The sequence below is a fragment of the Pelecanus crispus genome, chromosome Z (assembly GCF_030463565.1).
Source record: "Pelecanus crispus isolate bPelCri1 chromosome Z, bPelCri1.pri, whole genome shotgun sequence".
Lineage (NCBI taxonomy): Eukaryota > Metazoa > Chordata > Aves > Pelecaniformes > Pelecanidae > Pelecanus > Pelecanus crispus.
Window position 1 is genome coordinate 10990981 of NC_134676.1, and position 25001 is coordinate 11015981.

The following is a 25001-nucleotide window of genomic DNA, read 5'->3' on the forward strand; positions in this document are numbered from 1 at the left end:
AGGGTGCTCTGATGCCCATTGCCAAGCAATTGAAGCAGAGAGACAGGCCAGCTGTGTAATCCAGTGGTCTCAGTAGTGGTTGTGATGCTCGGGCTCCTAGGCTCTCTGCTCTGCTCTGCTACCAGCCCACTGTGGGATTATAAAGGAAATGTCATAACTATTTTCTCCACTTGAGTCACAACAATTTGTATTTCAAAGTGAGGCACATTCTCTAAGCATAGAAATGTATTGGCCTGCTCATTTTTCATTGCTTTTAATATGTATCTTCTGGAATAAAAATAATCCCTGACACCTTGTTAGTAACAGCAGTTTTATGTGGCTTAGCTTGTACAAAGGGAAACAACACTGAAAGTTGCAGCTTCACATCTCTGCTATAGTTTGTTCTCCTCTGAAAATATTTCTTTCCTGAATTCTTATTGTCAAGTCTTAACACGTAACGGGGCTTTAGAAACAAGAACTGGGGATACTGGGTCAAAGTCATTATGGCTGCTTAATTATTTAATACATAGGAAGCAGATGGTAGAAGTGAATATTTAATTTTTATAATGAAGGGGAATCATGAGAGGAGTCTAGGAATCTCTGCAGAGACTTGTGCTCCTTAAGGTGTTCGTAAGAGATATGGAAAAGGGAATGAATAACAGATAGTGTGAGAAAGCTGGGTTTTCCAGTAAAAGAACTAGGAAAACCAGATGAAAGCAGCACGTGGCATACTTAAAAAGCAAGCAGCAGTTCTTTGCAATAGCATGTAGTTTTACCATGGGAGTCTTTGCTGTGGAAGTTGTGCATGCTAAAAATGTGCATGGATTCCAAAATGACTGAATAAATTTATGGAGAAAAAGATCCACTGATATGAAATAAAAAGGACAGCATTTCTGGTTCAAGTCCCTGTGGGAAGCTGAGAGGGCATGCTGGAGAAAGCTCCATAGATATCTGCTTTTGAATACTGTTGGAGAGAGATACTTAGCTAGGTGGACCTTTGATCTGAGTTGAAAAGCAAGCTCTAATGTTCTTCTAAAGAAAACCAATAAACCCATGGGAGCTTTCTTCTCTACCCCTTTGTTTTCCTTCCCTCTTCTCCACTAGTATCCCCTTCTTTCCTGACACAAAGTCAAACACTTTTTCCAAGTAACATCTCTGCTTTTCCCATCCATCCTATCTGATGTTACCTGTGATCCATCCTGAAACTGTTCTTGCCAAGGTTTCTAATGTTGTCTCCTTTGTTTGATTTATCAGCTCGCTCTCCCTCTGCCTTCTGGGTTCTTGGGCCTGTCTGTCCCTCAGCACCTTCTCAAAAGGATCCTCTTCATTTTCTCTCCACTTTTTGTAAAGTTTTCTTAAAGCTTTGTCACTGGTGCCCTTATTATTGGTGTTATTAAGGTGTTATTCCTTAACCTCTGGGTAATCTCCCTTAGAAATACTTTATAAGGCTCCCTGTAAAAAACTATTTCAGTGTTTTCCATGGTTTTTCAGCACTCATGGCTTTGTAGGTGTGGATCTGCTGTCTCCGGCTTCACTGTGACATGCAAGCATTTGGGGCAAGAGCAACCTTTCTGTGTGTTTGAGTAAGGCACTAGAACCCTGTGTGTGTGACATTTAGGTGTATCACAGGCAGGCAGTAACAAGGGTAGAGCTTAGTGTTTCTTCATGCTGATAAACTGCTGTCTTGTATTAGAATCATAGAATCATTCAGGTTGGAAAATACCCTGAAGATCATCGAGTCCAACTGTTAACCCAGCACTACAAATTCCACCACTAAACCATGTCCCTAAGCACCACATCTACATGTCTTTTAAATACCTCCAGGGATGGGGACTGAATCACCGTTATGAAAGTGACTGCCTTTCATTCAAAAGATTTATAGACAAAATACTGGTGTACTCGGCTTTTGAAACATACCATTGCAGCAAACATTAGTAAGCACATTAAACTTTTATTCTGCTTTGGTTACATTAGGAATCAAGGTGCTTTGAAGGTTTACATTGGGTATGTTCTCACTTCAGGGCCAAAGTGGACCTTCAGGAGGAAAGGCAGTACCACCAAGGCCTGCTAAAGCTGTATCTAGAAAACGGGTAAGATCCACAAATCTATGAATCTTAAAAAACGTTTTTCCCTTCTTTATCTATGAGATGCAAACCAAATTCAGTCTCAAAAATGGAATTGATAACATTTAAATTGATTGCGCAGTAAGGGGTTGCTCTAGATTTCCACTGAGAAGAGAATTACACAAGCAAGTTAGAATAAAAATGGCAGATAAAACAAAGGCACAATTTAGGAAAACTGCAAGATGAAAAGATTAAAATAAAGTGTTTGGGATGTAAATTCTGACATACAGGTTGACACAGATTGTGAGAAAACTGCCTGCTTGGTTTAAAAAATTCAAAAGGTATCCCATATTCACTTAATTAACATAGAAATACAAGCATTAGAGAAAATAGAGTTAACTTTTTGACTGTTACCATCATGATAATTTTTTTTACTGTTGGGAAAATAAATGCTTACAACATCCTTATTTGATCTGCCTTCGTCTTATTTAGCTCTATTGGCATGGATGGAAGAAGGGCAGTTTACATGCATTTTAACAGGCATGGTGATAAACAGCTTTTCACTTTCTTAGGACAAATCAATCTTGTTAAATGTTCCTATTTTGACCCTTTGAAAATGGAATGAATGAAATGAAAAGCATAATGAAAATGTTAAGACCACAACACTTTTTATCTGTTTCACTAGGGCAAATAGCACCAAACTAACTGGCACCAAAATGTGTATGATAAATGTCCTACAAGAAGTTGTTCATGTGGGGAGCACTAAATCATAAACAACTGTTCTGCCATTGTAGTCTCTTGTGTATCAGAGCACCTGACCTTCCTTACAGCTTGCCTCATTTCAGCTCCCTTGGGAAAAAAAAAAAAGCCTGCAACCTGTCACTTTCCCTGGGTGCCTGGCATACGCAGAATGCTCTGTTACTCTCAGCCACTGCACGTTTTTACCCAGCATTGTGCTTTTTACCTTTGTGGTGCTCTGCAGATAGCAAAGCTTTGCTGGGTCCGGTCTCTGTACCTGCAAACACCCTTCACTTATACCCTGGACTCATCGGCAGCTCTGTGTGGCTATAAAGTCTAGCAGACCTGAGAAAACTGTATTTAAAAGAATGATAGATTTATTTTAAACCAACCCATTAGACATTTCAAGGGAGAAATTTTGCCTAGAGCAGTTAAACACTTTGATTAAGAGAACATACCCAACTTTGTGTTTTGGCAGTTTATCTGTAATGAGAATTAATTGACATTCATCCCTGCACTGATTCATTTTCCTGTTAATGATATCATATCATGACAAAGCCCAGCCCAAGGAGAGCAGCTCTCTGTGTTGGGATAATGCAGACCCACTGGCCTTTGCAAGAAAATGGTTAACATTCCTCCAGGAGCCACATCCCTGCAGCTTTGTGTCTTGAACTAATTTCCAAGTGTAGCTTATAGAATAACACTTCAGAAGTAATTGCAGGTCCTTGACTTATGCCCTTGAGCAGTCCTAAAGTATGGCTCATTTGGGTGTTATATGGTCAAAAGAATAGAATTACCAACTTTTAAACTGAAATTGAAGCGGGGTTACTTGAGTTTTGCTATTGGAGTTACTCCAGTTTTGTTACAGGCCAGGAGTTATCTTCAGACAGCAGCTCCTCCAACCCACTGAACTCTTGCTGGCAAGTGTAACCATTCAACAATCTTCAGATTTGGTCCTGCCATTTGGGGTTATCTGCTCTGCTCAAGGCACAGATGGGTTGGGGAATGCTGGTTTTTCCTCCTTGCTCCATGCCTGGAGAAGTCCTGCTTTGGAAGGGAGCAAAACAGTCACAGTCTTGGTGCACTAATGGGCTTGTTTTTTGTGTGCTAGGATGAAGATGTCTCCACTGAAGCAGGAGAGGGAGTAGATGAATGGGCAGCTGCAAAGACTCTAGTCAAACCCCCAGATCAACTGGAGCTGACTGAAGCTGTGAGTAAAACAGTGTCTGCAGTTGTCATGAGATGTGTACAAAACTCCATAAGCCAAAGCCTACCTCTTACCCATTCCTTTTGGAGGAAATTCTGTGAGAGTAAGGCTCCAGTACTTGCTAAAGTACAGTAACTGCAGCATAAGCTGAAATGGCTTTCAGCAGGAAAGCAGGGAAAATGTGCTTTGAAACACAGTTCTGGCCTTAAGACAATGTATCTGCATGGAGTTGATCCAAGAGGGGAATGGGGCCGGGGCTTCCCTCAAATAAGGAGGACCACAGAGCCAACCCTGAGCTTTTCAGGTGCCTGTGTGTGATACACAGGACAGGGAGGTGTCCTACAGTTTTATGGCCATTTCTTCTCATCTTGGTTCAGTAGGATTGCAGTTGGTCACCCTTCCAACTGCAGTTGTGTCTGTCTTCTCACTGCCGTGTAAAACTCTAGCATTGCTCCCTGTCCTCCAAGTAGCTCTCAAAGGGAAGCTATATGTACTTCCTCCCACTCAGGCAGTGAAAACAGTTAACACCAGTATTGGTTTTTGTTTACAGTGGTTGATGCTGCAAGCACTGCTACTGAGCTTACTGTTTATTTTTGGACAGTGTACGCTTCAAGACATGGGTTGTCTTTCTTTCCCTATAGAATGCAGCTAGCATTTTTCAAGTGCTACCTTAGCTTAGATAAGACTTAACATGACAGCTAAAGAATTCAAGAAATCCCACTGAAATACTATGGTAGGAAATGAGATGGCTGTTCTGGATTCCACTCGGAGCCAGCTTGGCTTCAGGTGTTGTTCTTGTGGAGGCATCAGCTGCACATGAGGTATCTGCAGTGAACTGAACATCACAGAAATGAGAGTAAACCTGGTGATTTTTGTATGCTGTACATAGTATTAACAGTGGAGTTTTATTTATGGTACTGTTTTGTTTCCATTCCAAAGGAATTAAAAGAGGAATTTACACGCATCCTGACAGCTAATAATCCCCATGCTCCCCAGAATATCGTCAGATACAGCTTTAAAGTAAGTGTGGCATGACCTGTAAAACCAGGGTGAGATTTTTTGCAGTTAACTGGTTTTGTGTTTCTCTCTGATTTATAGCCAGGTAAATTTCCTTTTAATGTGACTTCATCTTGTTACATATTTACTGCCAATAGTTCCTAAAGGGTTTTTGCAGAGGGTAAAAGTCTAAAAGCATTGACGTATTTATTCAGAAGCAGGATATAACAATTACTCAACAAGACCTGGCAGCGAAGATAATTAGTGCAGCTAATGTCAGGTGGTAACTTTTTCCATTCTGTAGTGGTTAGAGGATAAAAGGCAATGCTCTACTGCTGTGGTTTAGCCCCACATCAACCAGATTGATTCAACCAAACGTATGCCTGCAACACCCACATACACACAGATTATTCTTCACCACTGACACACAGCTTCTTCTACCTAAAAATCTAGTTGATGTCCAGCAACTAAGTCCAGCAACTACACCATGCAGCCGCTCGCTCACTCCCCCTACCTCGATGGGATGCGGGAGAGAATTGGAGGAGTAAGAGTGAGAAACACTCCTGGGTTCAGATAAGAACAGTTTAATAATTGAAATAAAGTAAAGTACTAATGAGAATAATAACAATACAATAAATAGTAATAATAATAATAATAATAATAATAATAATAATAATAATAATATACAAAGCAAGTGATGCACAATGCAATTGCTCACCACACGCCGACCGATACCCAGATAGTTCCCGAGCAGCCATCACTGCCCCCCGGCCAACCCCCCCCAGTTTATATACTGAGCATGACGTCATACGGTATGGAATAGCCCTTTGGTCAGTTTGGATCAACTATTCTGGCTGTGCCCCCTCCCAGTTTCTTGTGCACCTGGCAGAGCATGGGAAGCTGAAAAGTCCTTGACTAGCATAAGCAGTACTTAGCAACAACTAAACCATCAGTGTGTTATCAGCAATATTCTCATACTAAATCCAAAACACAGCACTATGCCAGCTACTAGGAAGAAAATTAACTCTATCCCAGCCGAAACCAGGACATCTACTCAGTCTGTAAGACAGTTATGCCTCCGTATCCTCACATGAAGATTCAGTGTTTGAATTATAGGAGAGCTCAGAAATGTGCTTTTTGAAATCACTGACAACAGCTCTATTCATGATGAGTAGGAGTGAACAGGGGAGGGTGCATCAAATACTGCCAGGAAACATCCAAGAGTCACACCTTCACATTTGTGCGTGCAGAGCATATGCTGCATTACCTCGGTGCAGCCTCCTCCTGCTAGCGTGTACAGCTAGCAACATAGGCTGCCTCAGGGGGAGAGTGGAATGATGGCTTTGCCTCCCAATCCTTCCTTGGAAGGGCTACACCCCCTGAAAGAAAGGACACAGGGACAGCTCCCCAGCTCTGGCATTGGATTATCCCCAACCTTAGGCAGGGAATAGACAACCAGGTGAAATATTCCCGAGCCTGTCTCATCTCTGTGCTACTGTAACTAGTTTGACCAATCATTACATGAGATCACCAGAGAAAGGAAATCAGTCTTGTGGAAGCATATAAGGTCACTTTCTCTTCTAACTGGAGTTGATGTTTTCCATATTTATGGGATAGAAACAGGTGATGAATGATCCATATCTTCAAATCCTCCACAGTTACTAAATCCTTGCTGCTATGCTGTGATTGGTACAGAAAGCAGTCATATTTTTAAGAAGAAACTATTGAAGCATCTGTGGTCTGCAGTGGCTTCTGATTGCTTTTAGGTGCAGCTCAAAATCTTAATACACAGTTTGAGCCTAGGTACATGCCTGCACTGTACAGTGATCCTCAAGCAAGTACCAATCAAGCTAGCTTCAAACAGCTGAATTCGTACAGTGCTTATAACCTGGGCGTGGTGCTAAGAGCCTGTACTGTCTCCAGATCAGAGCTGCTCTCTGCATATGGTGCTGCTCTTGCTTGGGTACAACAACTCATTCAGGGATCTCAGCACACCAGGACATGAGAGTCTCTTTAGGAGTCCTGTGTAGTAGAGGTCTCCTAGAACTATATTTAAACTCACTTGCTGTGGTAGTGGTGGACAACTAGAGGTTTCATGTTCTTCCTTCTTTTCATTGTGTTTTTAATTTATGGCGCTCTGTGTCCTGAGATATAAATACCTGCTAGAAGAAATTTAGTGTGAATTTGCCAATAACAAACATATTTATCAGTATGGACCATCTTAGCTTTAGCAATTTAGCCTACACAGTATTTCTGGTTTAAAATATTTTTTTTTTCCATGCTGATTTTATTGGTTTTTTCCTCTTCGTAGGAACGAGCATACAAGCCAATAAGCTATGTGGATCAAATGGCCATTCACTTCTCTTTGAATGGAAACATGATACTGAAAGATTCAGATGAAGGCAGACGGCAGAGTATCAGATTAAGCACTGCAGCAGGTAGGTTTATTATCTGAAACCACAATCATTTTCAGCAAGGCACTGGTACCACTTATTCAACATGAGGGAATAATCACGCTTCATCACCACAGAATTGGACAGCTCCTATTTTGGCTTGCATCCTTCTCAGGAAACAAAAACAGAAAAAACAATCAGCCAGATGTTTGCCACAGTGTAGAAAACAGTGCAGGCTTTTTGAGCCATGTGAACACTAACTGAAATTTTCAGAGCTAGTCAGTGTCTTTTAAACATTTTCCACTACCATTAGTTGGACATACATGCCTAAACTCCTTAGCCTGCTTGAAAGTTTCAGCCGTAATTTAAAGTATTAAAGCAGAAATGTTTGGGGGCTGGGTAAGCATTCAGGAAACTGTCATATACTTGACCAATTCTTACACTCTTGTCAGGACATCTACTTCTGGACAATGTGAGATACAAGATACAGAGGTAGTTGGACCTTTGATCTAAGCTACTATTGCCGTTCTTCGGTTTTCAGTTAAGAAGACACCTTAATCAGAGGCTGAAAAGCTCTGTTGTTAGTAAAGAGTTCTAGGTTTGAATTTTCAGCAGGGAAAGATGTACTGCCTAGTGATTGCCTCATATTTCTGCTCTTTCTGAAAGGAGAAGTTGTGTCACAGAGTGTTCTCTCAAGGTGGGTTACTGTGTCAGGCACGATGATAACACTGGATAAGCTCCTGAGAATAGTTGTTACTTGCAGCTTCTGAGGGTCAGTGCCTCTTTTATTTCACACTTAACAAAACGTGCATGTTTTGAAGTAAGACAAGGTGCTGAATAGGATCTTCAATGCCATGAAATCATAGATTGTTGCTGCTGGCAGTGCTTTTCATAGATTCCAAACCAGCTAGTTTCAAGCAGCTTGATGCTAGCATGACTACACACTCAAGGCTGTGATTGGTATATAGACATCCATCATTCTCTAACAAGACTAGTATATAAATTTTCATCCATATAAACAAGAACAAACCATGTTATAACTCCTATATGCCTTGAAAGCATTCTTCAGCTATTTTTGGAGGGCAGAAAGGCCCAGAGCTGAAGGGATACCCAGAAACAAAGCTACTCAGATCAGAATCGGATTTCAGAAGTTTGATTTGAGTCAAAATCAGATTTTTTTATTTCAGTCCAGCCTGAACTACTGCAGTTTCATTCTAGTAATAACACTGTCTCCTTTTGTGGCTTTGAGCAAATAATCACCCACCAAATTTGTTGTCTGATGAGACAGCATTAGAAAAGTATGCATCTGTATATTAATGCTTTAGAAGATAGAAGGATCTGCAGAATATGGGATAATATGTCCTATTATCCTGGGCTTATTCACTTATTCTTCCTGTCATCAGAAAAGGCTCCTATTGAGACTTCTGCAGTAACATCTGAAGAGGCAGAGATTAAAGACGAAGAATGCACAGAAGATACTCAGGTAATTCTTCATAGGCAGCTGAGAGCTGTCAATTTTATTTTTGAGATTTAAAATTCCTTTATTGTAGAATAGGATTGCTGAGAAGCTTCTATGATTGATTCTTTTATGCCTGAGATGTCTCTGCTGTAGGTGAGATCCTGCAGATTCTACTGAACAGCTGGGGTCCTCCTGCCATTTTTTCAGTTTGGAGAAGCTGTGTAGGGGGATGACAGGTCCCTACACACCAGGTCTCTTTATCCAGATATTATATCAAGATACAGTGTAATTTGCTGGGATCTGGAATCTTCCTGGACAGCATGTCCATTCCTGAAAGAGAAATTGGTGAAAAACAAAATGTGGAGGGCTGAAAGCAACAGGCATAACTACGTGGAATAAGCAGTGGGCTGATTTAAAGGCAGTTGGCTGATCAAAAAAGGAGTATGCTGTGAGAAGTTTGTTCTTATCCACATAGTGTCAGGCCCTGGAATTAAGTTCAGACTAGTTTCAGATAAAGCTTACTGTCTAGCAAGGAAATAAAAACACAGGGTAGTGGGAGTCTAGCACAGTCTTCTGGTCCCTGAGTCCATTTTATCAAAGGTAGTTATGCTACATTATCTCACTCATGTCAGGCTTTGTTCTAAAGTAACTTCAGTTCCTGGTTTTCCATATTCCCATTTAGATACCATTTAAGAATCTCCTTGCTCTAATTGCTAGAAGTCTCCTAATTTCCATCCTAAATATTGAATCTTCAATTACAATCTCCTTCACCAGGCAGCAGAAACCTAGCAGATAAGAATAAGTGCTTCTGAAGAAGGGAAGAGATGTCTGGTTCTTTCAGGGTGGGGTCACTGCTCTATTTTCTTTCAGGCTGCAGGAGAGGAGGAGGCAGAGGAGTCAGGAACAGCAGAAATAGCTGAGGCAGCAGAGGCAGAAGAGCCTCCTCCCCCAAGAGTGAAGGAGCAGAAACTTGCAAACAGGTTCAACTTCATTGAGAGAGCTTCAAGGACGCTCAACAACCCTATGCAGGTATGCTGCCATTTCCTTCAGTGACATGGAGGATCTTTCCTCTGGGAGGGCATGTGGATCATCTGTGTTTTTGTCGTATCCTGTAATCTCTGTAGATACTATTAGGAGAAAAAAAGAGTGGTTTACTATGGTAAAACATTTGGGGTGATGAAAATGGTGGCAGAAAACTTCTTGCCTCGTGGACTCTTCGACAGCCTACAAGAAGTTTTGGTGCTACTGTAAATCATAGAATCATAGAATCATAGAATGCTTTGGGTTGGAAGGGACCTTGAGAGATCATCGAGCCCAACCCCCCCTGCTGTGAGCAGGGACAGCTTTAACCAGAGCAGGCTGATCAGAGTTCCATCCAACCTGGCCTGGGATGTTTCCAGGGATGGGGCCTCCACTACCTCTCTGGGCAACCTGTGCCAGTGCTTCACCACCCTCATTGTAAAAAATTTCTTTCTTATGGCTAGTCTAAATCTATTCTTCTTTAGTTTGAATCCATTATTCCTTGTCCTGCCACAACAGGCCTTGCTAAAAACATTGTCCCCATCCTTCCTATAGGCCCCCTTTAAGTACTGGAAGGACGCAATAAGGTCTCCTCACAGCCTTCTCTTCTCCAGGCTGAACAACCCCAACTCTCTCAGCCTGGCCTCATAGGAGAGGGGCTCCAGCCCTCAGATCATTTTTGTGGCCCTCCTCTGGACCCGCTCCAGCAGGTCCATGTCCTTCTTGTGCTGAGGGCCCCAGAGCTGGACACAGGGCTCCAGATGAGGTCTCACCAGAGCAGAGTAGAGGGGCAGAATCCTCCCCCTCGACCTGCTGGCCACACTGCTGTTGATGCAGCCCAGGATACGGTTGGCTTTCTGGGCTGCAAGCGCACATTGCCAGCTCATGTCCAGCTTTTCATCCACCAGTACCCCCAAGTCCTTCTCCACAGGGCTGCTCTCAATCCCTTCGTCCCCCAGCCTGTATTGATATCGGGGGTTGCCCCGACCCAGGTGCAGGACCTTGCACTTGGCCTTGTTGAACCTCATGAGGTTCACACAGGCCCACCTCTCCAGCTTGTCCAGGTCCCTCTGGATAACATCTCATCCTCCTGGTGTGTCAACCATACCACTCAGCTTCGTGTCATCTGCAAACTTGCTGAGGGTGCACTCGATCCCACTGTCTATGTCATTGATGAAGATGTTAAATAGCACCGGTCCCAGTACGGACCCCTCGGGGACTCCACTTGTCACCGGTCTCCATGTGGACATTGAGCCATTGACCACGACCCTCTGGATGTGACCATCCAGCCAATTCCTTATCCACTGAACAGTCCACCCATCAAATCCATATCTCTCCACTTTAGAGAGAAGTATGTTGTGGGGGACCGTGTCGAAGGCTTTACAGAAATCCAAGTAGATGACATCCGTTGCTTTTCCCTTGTCCACTGATGCAGTCACTCCTCCATAGAAAGCCACTAGGTTGGTCAGGCAGGACTTAAACCTAAAAAAATCCTTAAACCTCTACTTGGATATAACATTTTTCATGTCTGTTTTCTCATCTGAAAAAGTATAGAGCAGTGGTTAGGGCTGAGGGCTTGGAATCCATTAATTCAATTTCCTTTTGCCACAGAGTCTCTTTATGGCCTTGTACTTCAATTCTTACCCATGGAGCAGGGATGTTAGTGCCCCTTATTAAAAGGATAAAGGTATTTACATTTATGTTAAGCACAGCTACGGCAGTAACAGACCCATGTAAGTATGACAAATCTTTACTGCTGCTACATGGTACATCTCCCTCACACTCTGTGCATGCCCTTTCCAACCAACACAGATGTAAGACCTTATGTTCCTTCCCTAAGCTTTTTGCTGAGCCTGCAGCCATTCCTAGTGAGTGTGTCTTCACAGGGCCTCCTGACCAAGCAGTACTGGTGATGTTGGCCCCAAGTTGAGTGCTCAAAAAGGAGCATCATAGATACAAGTTTCAGAGAGAAAATTCTCCTGTTTTCCTTGCTGCACTGGAATCAGAGTATATACAGCTTCCCCAGAGAACCTGCCTGCCTTCCTGCAGCCATTACACCTAAAGTGAGATGGCTTTACATCTGATGGGCTTGGAGAGATCTAAGACTTACTGTGTTGCTGGAGCTACTGTCTCCTAGAAGGAATACCATCTCTGCCTACTAGTAGAGACGGAGGATCTCAGAAGAGTTTATCCAACAGTGGTGTGCTTACTGCAAAGTCTGAGCTAAGGTTTTGCATCTTTCAAAAATCCCTGTGGAGGCCACGGAATTTGTTATTTCTCTGTCCCCAGATCTGCATATTCTCTTCCCATTGATTTTACTGGGAGAGGCTTGTGTACCTCTGTGAGATTCTGCCTTTGAAAGCAGAATAGCTTAAATATCTGTGAAGTACTGCTGTGTGCAGCAGTATGTGCATTTTCCACCTCTGAGACTGCTTCATTTCAGAGGTCAGTGAAGTGCTACAGCCAACTTCTTAAAAATGTCCTGACACAACAGTTTTTTGAAAGAAAATGCTGTTCTATCAAATGAAGGTTTCACAGAAATATATTAATTTATTTCAGAATGTTGATGTAAGGGTGACAAAAATGTTATTTCAGTAACCTTTAATGAATTGTTCATAGATTCTCTTTCTGTTCAACTCTTTTGTTTTGACTGCTGTACCCAAGTGGGTTTCTAACATATAGGTCAAAACTTTTCAAATTTGGTAGGATTTCAAATTTGTTGGAGCAAGTCCAGAGGAGGGCCACAGTCCAGGGGGCTGAAGCACCTCCCATATGAGGACAGGCTGAGAGAGCTGGGGTTGTTTAGCCCAGAGAAGAAAAGGCTCTGGGGAGACCTTCTAGCAGCCTTCTGGTACTTAAAGGGGGCCCATAGGAAAGGTGGAGAGGTACACTTTATCAGGGAGTCTAGTGATAGGAAGAGGGGTAATGGTTTTAAACTGAAAGAGGGTGGATTTAGATTAGATATTGGGAAGGAATTCTTTACTGTGAGGTTGGTGAGGCGCTGGAGCAGGTTGCCCAGAGAAGTTGTGGATGCCCCATTCCTGGAAGTGCTCAAGGCCAGGTTGGATGGGGCTTTGAGCAACCTGGTCTAGTGGAAGGTGTCCCTGACCATGGCAGGGGGGTTGGAATAAGATGGTCTTTAAAGTTGCTTCCAACCAAACCGTTCTATGATTCTATGATATCATAACTGATACCATAACTGGTAGCAGAATGTTTCAAATGCTAGAGGTGAAACAAACCATTTCAAATCCTTGAAAATGAAATACTGAAATTAAATATTTTAAGTATGTTGGAAAAAAATCAGGAGGTCTTGTGAACCTTCTTTTGGTCCACAAGAAGATCTATTTGTAGTTGCATGATCGCCAATAATGTTTGTGCAGTGCTCTGGCAGTCATCTGGATGTTGAATTAATCTTAGGTCAATATTATTCTAACTACCTGCTATGAGAAGGCTGTTTCCACAGCTGGACTGTGTCACTGCAAAGAGTTTCAGTGCAAAGATTATACTTCTTTATGCTTTTTCTTTATTCAGGAAAGAGCATGTCAGTCGGAGCCTACACCTTGTAAAAATTTCTCAGCCACTGCTAACCAGGTATATATATCCTCTTTACTTTTAAAATTTTTTTAGAGTATATTTAGGAAACTGAGATATGAGAAAGGAAAAACCAAATTGCTATGTTTGCTTTCCTCGCAGTGGAATGAACTCCCATACTGTGACTTTGATCTCTGGTTTAAATCTGAGAGCAAACTAGTGTGGCCCTCTTTTCTGCCTTAATGGGTGAACTTGCTGATGGTTTATATTTCTAATATGTCTCTGTTTAGCTGCTTTTAATTGATCTACCACTTGCCAGCCACCCTGGCCAGTCTGCTTTTCAGAGTCTTAAACAAATGGAAATGGGGAAACCACAGTGTGAGAATGGTTCTGGACTCAGCAAGAGAAGGGCTGCAGCTGAGTTCTGCAGGAACAGGGACACAACTGCAGCTGCCTCTTGCAGGCACTGACTCCTCCAGGGACCCGTCCGTCTTTGCGGTAGGGACTGTCCTGTTGCTGAAGATCTTTCCTCACTGTGTGGTGGGTGAGCTAGTTATTTAGGAGGAGCTCTGATCCAGCATTCAATACTTGGTTAGCTGCAGGACACTTCCATCAGCTGATCCCATGAGAGGCAGGTTCAATGGGATCTCAAAATGCACGAACAAAATAATGAAAAAGCACTTAGGACATGTCTGCATGCTAGCTTCACTTTAAGCACTGTGTTTAGAGAGTGGAGACCTCTCAAGATTTTGTACAGCTGGGAATTTACAATGGTTCATGGAGGTTTTGGGAGTGTTGTTAAGAATTTGCAGCATTGTGTTTTTTACTTTGTCTAAGTATGCCAAAGTAGGTTTCTACAGCCCAAAGATTAACCCACTGAGAACTACAGCAGAAGGAACATGGAAGGCCCACCTTAAGCCTGTTGCAATAGACTTAGCTCTGTTTTATGTAGGGGGAATGTGTCTGTTTATTCATGATGAAGCCCTGTTCCACAATTGTTATACAGTATTTTCTCCATCTCTTAAAAATGTAAAAAAAAATAACTTTGCATGACATTTTACACATGAAATATGCTATAACTTTCATCGGAAAGGGAATCCAGCAAATTCTGCTGATTAATTCTCACAGATATTTACAAAATCTCTTTGTGTTTGTCACTGATGCTAATACTGTTTCAAACCAGTGTACCACAGGAACACCCAGAAGAAAGTATAAGGTAAAGGCAGCAACTTAAAAAATGCTGTTATAGGAAAGTGATAGGAAGGGGAGTGAAGGTGCCTCTGTCAAGCTGAAAACTGTAACCCAGTCTATTCCTGAACTTGAAATCACAGAGTAATTGGCCTGAGATCTTTCTCCCTCCAGCTGGACTTCCCTTTCATTTTTTCTGACAGTGAGGTGACCTGAGAGTTAGAGAGAACAGAGCTATTTAAGATAATCAGACTGCTGCTAAAATTTTGCATGAAATGTTTGAAAACTAAAAGGAAAAGTTTTCCCTTGTTTTCTTTTTATTCTGTTGGAAATTTGAGTGGATATAAAATAATATTTCAACATAAACTCTTTTTCTCCTCAACTCTTTTTCTTTCTTGTTCTTCCTTATACTCATAATTTCCTCTTCCAAAGTCTTCTATTCTGCTCCTTCTCCTACTCTTCTCATAACATCTTCTTTGTCCTTCCCCTGATATTTAGAACATCTTCCATCTTATTTCTGCCTGCAAATTTACAACACAATGCAGTCTTTTTGCTAAAGGTTTCTGCTACCTTTCTTTATTCCAATGTTCTACTCTATATTTTGTTTGAATCACTCCTTTTCCTACACTGATGTGTCAGAATTAGATTGCCTTTTGTTTTGTTCTGAAAGTAATGTCCCTGCTTCAGATACACTACTAGCACTCCAATACTAATGAATAATTCTTAAGTAGAAAAATTACGTCTGGTTCTACTGAAGTAAGACGTTCCTGCCATGTGGCATAGCAGAAGATGTAAAACTGCTCTCAGTTTCCGTTAGATCATATGCTGCAGAGTTGGAGTCCAAGACTTGAATTGTGTTAGGCAGCTACAATTTAATTTTCCAACACCACATGAGGAATGTCATAAAACAGATGTTTAATGCATGTTTCCTATTAAACACTGGTAAATTAGCCAAACAGAAAGTCCTACAAAAAAGATAGAGTCAAAACACCAAGGAGAGTGTTGGGGAAAGGAAATTGTTAAGAATGCAACAATGTGTTCTTAAAAAGTAAGACATGTCCCATCAAGCTTTAAAAATCTTGAGCTTCAATCCGTCACTTTCTGTGCAACAAGCCAGCTGTCTTCAGCTAATTCCAGTGGCAGTGTTATGGTTGAGAGGACTATCATATTTTTGTGATGGTGTAGATGGCTGTTTTCTGGAGTATGATCAGGTCCTGATAAATCCTTCCTCTGTCTATCTCTCAGTGGGAGATCTATGATGCCTATGTGGAGGAGCTTCAGAAAATGGAAAGGTCGAAAGAGAAAGAAAAACAAAAAGCTCAGACAGCAAAAAAAGAAGAGGAGAAGAAGAAGGGAGGAAAGTTAAGCTCTCTGGAGTCACAGGTATGTTTCATAAGGCTGGAAGAAGCCTGCTCAAAGTGGTGGTGGATGCATCCGTAAGGCAACTCAGGTGAAATTTAACAAGTTATGCTGGCTGTGTAGCTAGTTGTCTCAGTTGGCAAGTAACAACCCTAAGAAATGCAAAAATTAGTTTTCGCTAGGAACTGTATTTCCAAAACAGGATTTCCATTTTGCTGTACTTTTAATAGGAATACAAAACAGTGTGAAGCCATAATCTTGTCTTCAAACCTGTTTGCAAGTGAGATTTGTGGCTTTCTTTTTTGTGCATTATCATGTTTATGTCTTATTTTTGATTAGCATGTGAGGGATAAAAGAATGAAATAAGTAAAAACACTGTGTGACTTTTAATTCTAAGAATTCTAAGTGATGCAGAGGTTTTAGGGACAATCTTCCAATCTGAAAGGCAGAGAAATTTAGGATTCTTTCAAAGTGTTACTAAAGCACTGTAGTGAAACACATTTAACTATTTTTTATTATTTTAATGATAGTGTTATAGAATTATAAATTATATATTTTCTAGTTATATACATATAAATAGTATATAATATGTAATTTATATAAAAGTTAATAATAGTTAAGTGAAATCAAGGCCTACATACTTGAAATTGAATAATGATTCTGGGAGGCTTGACATAATTTGTGGGGGGATCTTTGATGCATCGTTTATTCATTTAGTTGGAAAATGGCAGAAGTGCCTCTCTCCAGTGTTTGCGGTGGTATGCCACCACCAGTAATTATACAGCATGGTGATACCTCAGTCACGGTGATGTGATCATCCCAAGAGCAGGTCAGCCACTCTGAGTCCTATGGAGTAGCAGAGTGAATGGCAAGGGCTGCTGAACTGAAGTAGCCTCCATTAGCCTGGCTTCTGAGAGTAGCTGTTATCACAACGTCTGCCAGGGTCCGAGCTGGTGTTGTGATCTTGCTGTGAGGGTGATACTGATTCCTAATCCAGGCTGCTCTGTCAGGAGTAGCCTAGAAGTGCCTTGGAGGGATGCCACAGTCCATGCCCCTGAAGTGACAATATCCCCATCTTAAAAATGTGATCCCACTTCAAGCAGTGCGAATACGAAACAGCACACCTGAAATATTTTCTTCATCTTCCAGAATGTTTTCAGGGGGTTCAGGAAGTTTCTATTAGGGTTTGAAAGGTTTGAAAACAGAGTTTGATCCATACAGAATTGTGTGTGGTTATTTAGTCCCCCCCAGTCTAAGTTAAACCATTTAGAAGGCAAACTGAAATAATTTCTGTAATGACTGGAGCAAAATGCACTGAGAACTGTAATACACAAACATGGAGATAATTCTTAGTTTGCTCCTAGAATAGATGTAGATATATCAACATAACTAAGGTATATCTATGTAATAGAAGCTGGCTCCTGAAACTGTCTTTAGCACTTTCATACCATATGGCTGATTCAACTGTAGAGGATTTGGCTGGTTTAGCTACCCCAGCAGCACTGTGCCATCAAAAGCCTTATAGTATAAACAGACCAGGAACATGTTCTGACAGGCTTCTTCCTGTGAATTGTGCCATTGAAATTCACAGTCTTTTCAAAAACTAATAAACCTTTCACCTGAGTACATTTTTGAGAATTAAGCCCAAAGAAAACAGTACAATTATGGGCCTAAAGGGTGGACTGATAATGAAACCTGATAATGAAAATTAAATAAAAATTCTATCAGTGAAACCATATTGTAAAAAACCTGCTTCATGCTCCACTGACAACAGCAGGAAGTTGAAATCCAGGCACCCATGATCCTTCCCTTTGGTGGTTTGCTTTTCACTCTTAGCACTTTCCAGGGGGTTTGCAGGGAGGCCGGAAAGTCAATACACTGAAAAAGTGAAAGGGAAAGCTTCTTTATGCAGAGCCAGTGGCCCAAATCAAGGCCCTTTGTGAGGATGGTGGACCAGCTTGAAGTATATGAAAAACCTCCTGAATTTTCCAGTCATTAAATGGAAAAATGCAATCTGAAGTAACCCAAGGCTAAAATCAGACTTAAAACAGGCATTACATCTGGTCATGTGTAGGTCTATGGAAATTAAAGGTTGATGGTGTCAGAATCTGTACTTCTGGTCTCAAGTCAGCAAATGGAGAAGTGGGTTTTGTGGAGCTTCCATCTCACAGGTTACATACTTTGGACCACACATGGTAATTGAAGAAGAGCTCTTCCAGCTAAACACTTTCTGAGGACATACTGCCTTTGACCTTTGCTGAAGGGCAACTGTGGAACATCAAGCAGGAGATGTGTCTTATCTGGATCAAGGATGGAATGGCTAGAAACAGCAATTGATTTCCACCATTGTTCCTGTAAGGCTAGGTACTAGGAGGAAAAAGACTGTGATAGCTACTGAGATAGCACTGGATTCAAACCAAAGAGAAGAAGAGGACAAAATGAACAGATATTACCCGAGGTGGATCTCTGATGGAAGCTCTTGGTATGGCAGGAGGCCATGAAAGAGAAGATCCAGGAATTAGAGCCACAGCTGGAGATAATAGTAGGGGTCAGATGAGTATTTGAAAGCATAATGAATGAAAAGAAAGAGAAAACGCTACTGGTACTGAATAAGAGGTCAAGAGAACAGATGACTGGGAGAGAAAGAACATCATCCATGGAAGAATGTGGCCAAAGGCAGAGAGGAGAAGAGGAAGAGAAGAGGAAGAGAAGAGGAAGAGGAAGAGGAAGAGGAAGAGGAAGAGGAAGAGGAAGAGGAAGAGGAAGAGAGGAGAAGAGAGGAGAAGAGAGGAGAGGAGAGGAGAGGAGAGGAGAGGAGAGGAGAGGAGAGGAGAGGAGAGGAGAGGAGAGGAGAGGAGAGGAGAGGAGAGGAGAGGAGAGAAGAGAAGAGAAGAGAAGAGAAGAGAAGAGAAGAGAAGAGAAGAGAAGAGAAGAGAAGAGAAGAGAAGAGAAGAGAAGAGAAGAGAAGAGAAGAGAAGAGAAGAGAAGAGAAGAGAAGAGAAGAGAAGAGAAGAGAAGAGAAGAGAAGAGAAGAGAAGAGAAGCCTGACAGTGGAGTAGAAGCTCCTCACTAGGGGAGAAGAAGTAGAATGAAGCCATGCACTGCACTGAAGAATGAAGAGAAGAAGCAAGGAACATGTGGTTTGCAAAACAGAAGACAGAGGCAGCCAACAGAAAAGGGAATGGAGATAACCAGGGATTCCAGCAGAGGGAAGGATGAGAATGATATAGAGAAGAATGTGAGTGAATAACAGTCAGAATGACAGAAAGTGTTTGACTGGAGACTGTGATGAGGGACTCTTGGAAATCTCTCAATATGTCCATCACTCAAATGGATCTAGAGAGATGTGCTGTATCTGAGAGCAGTGATACAACATTTGAAACTTTTCCTCAGTTTTCAGTAAAGGCAACAAACAGAACATGGAGAACACAGAATACCAAAGAGGAACGACACAAAATTTTCTGAGCTGAAAATAGTTGGAAGCAGAGAAAACTAGGCAGAAGTGTTGTATCTGCTTGTCCTGTTCTTACTGTTCCTGAGCCATCTGTTTATGGCTCTAATTACAGAGAGGTTCCGGGCCCAGAGATACTCTTGGTTTGATCCAGTAAGACCCTCCTCATGTTGTTGTGTGAGCGTAGAAATGACAGTATCTGAGGTAGAAGCAAAATGCAAAGAGTTTAATGCAATTAAGTTGATGCAGGCTAGCTTCCCTCCCTGAGATGACAAGGCATGAAATCACAAGTCTGATAGTAAGAATTTTTAATGAATCTATCCAAAGAGGGCTGGAGATATGTAATTGGAGTATAACAAGGATATATTATATGTAAGAGGGGTAAAAATGGCTCCATTAGTCTGACTTTTAACAGTATATGAGGCAATAGAATTAATATGGAGGGAAAGAATAGAGAATTGGGAGTAAATATGAAATGGAATAAAATAGCACATACTTGCCAAAGGCAGGCTGTGTCCAAATAATCTCATCTCTTTCTTTGATGACAGAAAAGTTGTGGTTTCCCTTAACAAGAAAGTATAGTAAAGGTAATCTAGCTGAAATTCTGTAGTGAAATTCTATAGTGCCGATAAGATAAACCAGAAAAGTTGTTATTAGTACAGATTGGGAGGGACTGGTGGAGAGGAATACTGTGTGTTTTGGGTATCAAAGCAATGTTTGGTAGGGTGAGGGCTTGCAGTTTGAAATGACAGGGAGAAACATGGGTGTATTGGTTGGTGAGCTGTGATGTGGCTGTAAGAAGACAAGTACGTTGCTGGAATATACTGTGTGAGGGATAGCAGAGAAATACTATTTCTGTTATGTAAGGTGGAGTGTACTCTGGAGTAGTACAGGGATATATAATTTTGATCACCCCTTTTCAAAGACGATAGATTACAAACCTGCATAGATGTGGGAAAGAATATAAGAAATGGAAAGCTTGAATACCAGAGACTAAAAATATCTTAGCATATTTATCTGGTAATGCAAAGGTAGAGAGGGAATCTGAGGTAGATAGCAGAGAGGGAGAAGAATTGCTGAGGCAGAGGATAGTGTTGACAGAAATACAGGTGGATGTGAACCAGTTAGGAATATGTTAAAACTGGAACTTACTGCACTGGAACAGTCTCTAATCTCCTCTGAAGCAGAAGTGGTTGAACAGTTTCTTAAAAAGTCCAAACAAATTTACATTTAACAGAGAAATGTGCATTCCTGAATCATGTGAGGTCCTGTCTGACTCTCTGAGATACGCCTGGTGAGACAGCCCAGCCCACAGGGTCATAATTATCATTTGGAAGCTCTTGGATTTTTGAAATGATGTCTGAAATTTGAATGCAATTAACCTTCACATTGTTGTTCACCTGTTCCTGGTCATCCCAAGGAGTAGATGAGTTGATACTGACTCCCTTGTCTTCAATCTGCTGTTTACCGGGTATCAGGATTAAAAGCAAACAGTGAAAATGAACAGATGAGTACAATTCTGGAAATGAATAACTAGATGACAGGATTCAACCTGGGGGACTTTATTTGGGATTTGCAGTGGGTGTTCGCAGCACTGGGAAAGATGTGTCAACACCCCTGTACCATCCTTTTTTCTTTGCAAGCCAGAGTTCTTCTAGTATTGCCAGTACATGTATTGCAGTACATGTATTGCCAGAGATATGAGCAGTTAGTGCACTGGTTTTAGGGTGGAGTTTGTCTTCTGGATATGCAATTGTACACCAGCAAAAGCCTTTTTTCATGCTTCAGTTTACTGGAGTTACACATTGCAACTGGCCAGCTGCTGAGAGGCAAATATGAAGCAATTAGTGTTAGTGAATAGTCGAGCAAGACCGAGACATTTATTTTCAAAGTACTAGCCCATTATCCATCTTACATATGATTCCATTAACATTATTGCTGTTCTAAAATTAATTTATGCACAGAAATAAACAAAACAAATTTGCTAGCAGATGAGCTCTCATCACGTTTGGCTAGCTAGCTTAGAGTTGGCCTACAAGAAAAAAATTAGTTTCAAACAGATCTTTAAAAAAAAGGATAAATTAGGCCTATCACATCCACTGAAGATTAATTTCAGTAACATACAAAATAAATCAAACCTGAAATAGGACAGGATCCAATGAGAAAATAACATACTCTGGTCCAGTTATATGCCAAAAATGTAGTTATTCATGGCTGCGTTGCTAACAGCATAGCTACCTAACAGGAAAGCTGACTTAAAGCTCTTTTGATTCAACTGGACAGTTTCCTGCACTGCAGGAAAAATTCCATTGAATAATACATTGTTTCTGTATTTACAGGATATTTTTGTTTAACGCCTGCTTTCTGCTAACAAAAAAAAAATTAGAGGTGAGGCAGGATCTAGCATTCATCTTTGAGAACAAATAAAGTAAGCCTTATCTTCTCATCTTCACTCCAGAATGATGTCTCAGGTTGGAAATTCAGAATGCTTGCAGTGCAAGTTTCCTTGGATGCGTAAGAGAATAAGAGCTGTGATCCTGCTCATGTCTGTAGGGTACAGCACTGCCATTCTTCCCCAGCTCCTTCCAGTAGCAGGTACATGTTAAAATAGATGAAAACTTTTTGCCTGCATAATAGGTGAATGGAAGACAGCCTAGCTAATGCACCTGATGAACCAGCAGGACTCCAGGGGATCTGTTCTCTATACCTCATAACTATGACTTTTACAATGTTGGAGAGAAAAGTGTTTATTTTGCTTCTTTTCCTAAATCAGATTGTAACATTTTCCACATTTAACCTCTGTCAATTAAGCTTACTCAGAGCAATACGCTGGTGGCAGCCAATGACATTCTTATAGTCATGATCCCAATATTGCTGGACAAGGGTTAGCAAAGGTGAATCGCCTTTTTTTAGGAAGTGTTTTAGAGAAAGACTGGTCTTGTTGTGGCAGAAGCAATAATGGCAACTTCAAGTCAAAAGAGAGAAATCCCAGCAATTGAGAGTATTGATTTCTACTTGAGCTGTTTCAAGCATCCTCTTTCTTTCCCTGTCTAATTTCTCTTAATACTTATGAATTCCTAATGTCTAGGGGATATCATACTGTGTTAAAAATTGAAAACATCTTTTCCTACACTTTCTTAAATTCGGAACAGGACAGTAAATTCTCTGTGCTGTTCTCAAGAAGCCCTCCCACAGACCCAGGGAAAACCTGAAGAACACGAGAGTGGCCACAACGATTCAGATCAAGGCTCTAATCACAAGTGAATGTGCAATGAAGAGCAAGAACATGACAAGGGTATATCCCAGTCCCAAATAATCTTCCAGCCTTCAACTGTTTTCAGCTATTTCCCAAGCTTGACGTGCTTTGGCACTTAGATGGAAGTACTTGTTCAGTCTTCCTTGAAACCATGTAAAATTCTTGCATCTGCGACACCCTTTGACAAGGACTTGCATGGATGGGTCATCCTTCTGTAACAGTCACCTCCTTTTGTTTATTTTGAACTTGACTTCCAGTAGCTTCATGTGACACCCCTACTTTTTGTATCAGAAGAGACAGTGAACAGTCAGTCCCTGTCCATCCTCTCTGGGCCATTTAGGATTTCATAGACTTGTCTCATATCTTCCCAGGCGTTTCTTCTCCAGACTGGCAAGTCCCAGCCTACTCAGTTTTTCCTGGTACAGAAACCATTCCAGACTTGGACCAACCTTCTCTGAACTTGGTTCCAAGTTCTACTTTATCCTTTCTGAGATGGGTGTAGATGCCTGTACACATTACTGAAGGTGTAGGCAAACTATGGATTTATAAAAAGTGTTGCAGATTATAGAATTGCTTTTTTTTCTCCTTTGTCCTGTCATCTTTATGCTCTTTGAAGAAAGACTCTCAGTCTCGCTTGAGTCTGTACAGAGCCCAAGAAAGAAGCAGAGGGCTGGGACGCACATAATCTGAAGTCTGTTCTTGGTTCTGACTGTGACTGTGCAGTGTAGTTTTGGCAAGTCATTTCACTTTTTCTTTTCATGTTCAGGGCACTCTCTGAGCTGTGTCAAACATGACAAGTTTCTTTTCAGTGTCGTCACTGTGGAGGAAATCATGCTGTGCTGGCCGCCATCAGCCCCTAGCAGGGGTTTGAAGATGAAAGGCTTTGAAACACTGATGGTGCTTTGGGGCAGCGGTAGTAGATGGGGATTCAGGTCCTTGGAGCAGCATGCTGTCAGAGCACTTTGCATACACCTTGGCATTCTCACATCATTGTGCAGAGCTGTGCTGGTGTCATCCTTATGGCCCAGCACAGTCTGGGGACTTTTAAGCTCTGTTGTTCCAGTGGCTGGCACCCAGGCTTCTTGTCCTACTTGCCAGTTAATCCAGCTTGGATTTTGCTAATGATCACACATACACACACAGAGTATAGATAGCACACTCACACAAAAACTAGTTAGGAATAGAGTTTAGTAAGAAGATAGTTATAAGGCTGTGGTGATCAGGCACAGGGCTCTCTGCATACAGACAAGCATACTAACCAGCTACCTGCTGACAGTCAAACAGCCCCTATTATGCTCCCTTTTCTCCATTTGTCCACACTGCTTTTTCCCCCATCCACCTGGATTGTTCCCTTTCTCCATCCTTGTCTCCTTCCATATCAATAACCTGCCCCTAATTACTTTTTCCCCACTGGTCACATTTTTGCTATGTCCATACCCAAGTTTGCTATTTCTGGTATAGTTTCCTAGGCAATCTTAGCCTTACATGATTTTAGTGGTACAGTTACCTAGAGACTGCTGGCCTTGCAAGATGCCACTCTCCAAAATGTTTCCAATACTTGCATACCTGAAGGTATATCTGCATACCTTCATATATGCAGGCTTGCCCACTTGTGGTGTTCTCTGGCCAGGCGGATGGGATTTTCCACAGTATCAAAACAATTTCCACAAGAGCTGGACAGTAAACTGTCCTTTGCATGTTGGTTATATATTGTATGAGCTTATGGATCTGTGAATGCGTCACTGGAATTACCCAGCGATTGACTGAAGGATTTCTAAATGCTGTGATCTTTACTTAACACATGAGACCTTAAAGCTCTCCAGATTGAGACGAGAGGATGCTCATGCATGATCAAGCATCTATGATTTCATTACTGAAGCTAATGAACTATTATCAGGTGAGATGGGGAGGGATCATGTGTGTGCTTTTAGCTCATGCCATCATGAGGTAGCTCAAATGAGTTGAAGACAAGACTCCAACTGCCTTCACAGATAAGTACCTTCCAATTGAGCTAAATCAGGAACAAACACCGAAGTTACTGCAGTTCAGCTGTGGATGGCATCTTGCTAAACTTACAATAAAGTAATTGCCTTAATTCAGGTGCCCTTATCATTAGGTGCTGGTGTGAGGACCTTCAAATTATCCTGTATTCAAGATCAAAGGACTCAAGTTTTTCAGTCACACAGAGTCTGAAGGACTTGTAAACAGTTAGGAAATACATTTTCTCTTCTTTGTTTTTCTTTTCAACAGAGTGATGATATAACAAAGATCTCAAAGGCTGCTAAAATAATGGAGCGGATGGTGAATCAGAACACATTTGATGACATTGCACAAGGTACCTGCTGGGAGATGCTTCTGACT

General features: G+C 41.5%; 1 protein-coding gene across 1 annotated transcript in view; it reads left to right on the plus strand.

Annotated features, from left to right (window-relative positions):
• DNAI1 (dynein axonemal intermediate chain 1) overlaps positions 1-25001 on the plus strand; it is a 155002-nt gene that overhangs the window by 11009 nt on the left and 118992 nt on the right. Inside the window, exons 2-10 of the mRNA XM_075726345.1 lie at positions 2001-2069; positions 3892-3990; positions 4927-5007; positions 7295-7421; positions 8780-8859; positions 9706-9864; positions 13387-13446; positions 15820-15957; positions 24891-24975. Of these exons, the coding sequence (XP_075582460.1) occupies positions 2001-2069; positions 3892-3990; positions 4927-5007; positions 7295-7421; positions 8780-8859; positions 9706-9864; positions 13387-13446; positions 15820-15957; positions 24891-24975 (898 nt within the window). The remainder of the gene's footprint in view (positions 1-2000; positions 2070-3891; positions 3991-4926; positions 5008-7294; positions 7422-8779; positions 8860-9705; positions 9865-13386; positions 13447-15819; positions 15958-24890; positions 24976-25001) is intronic.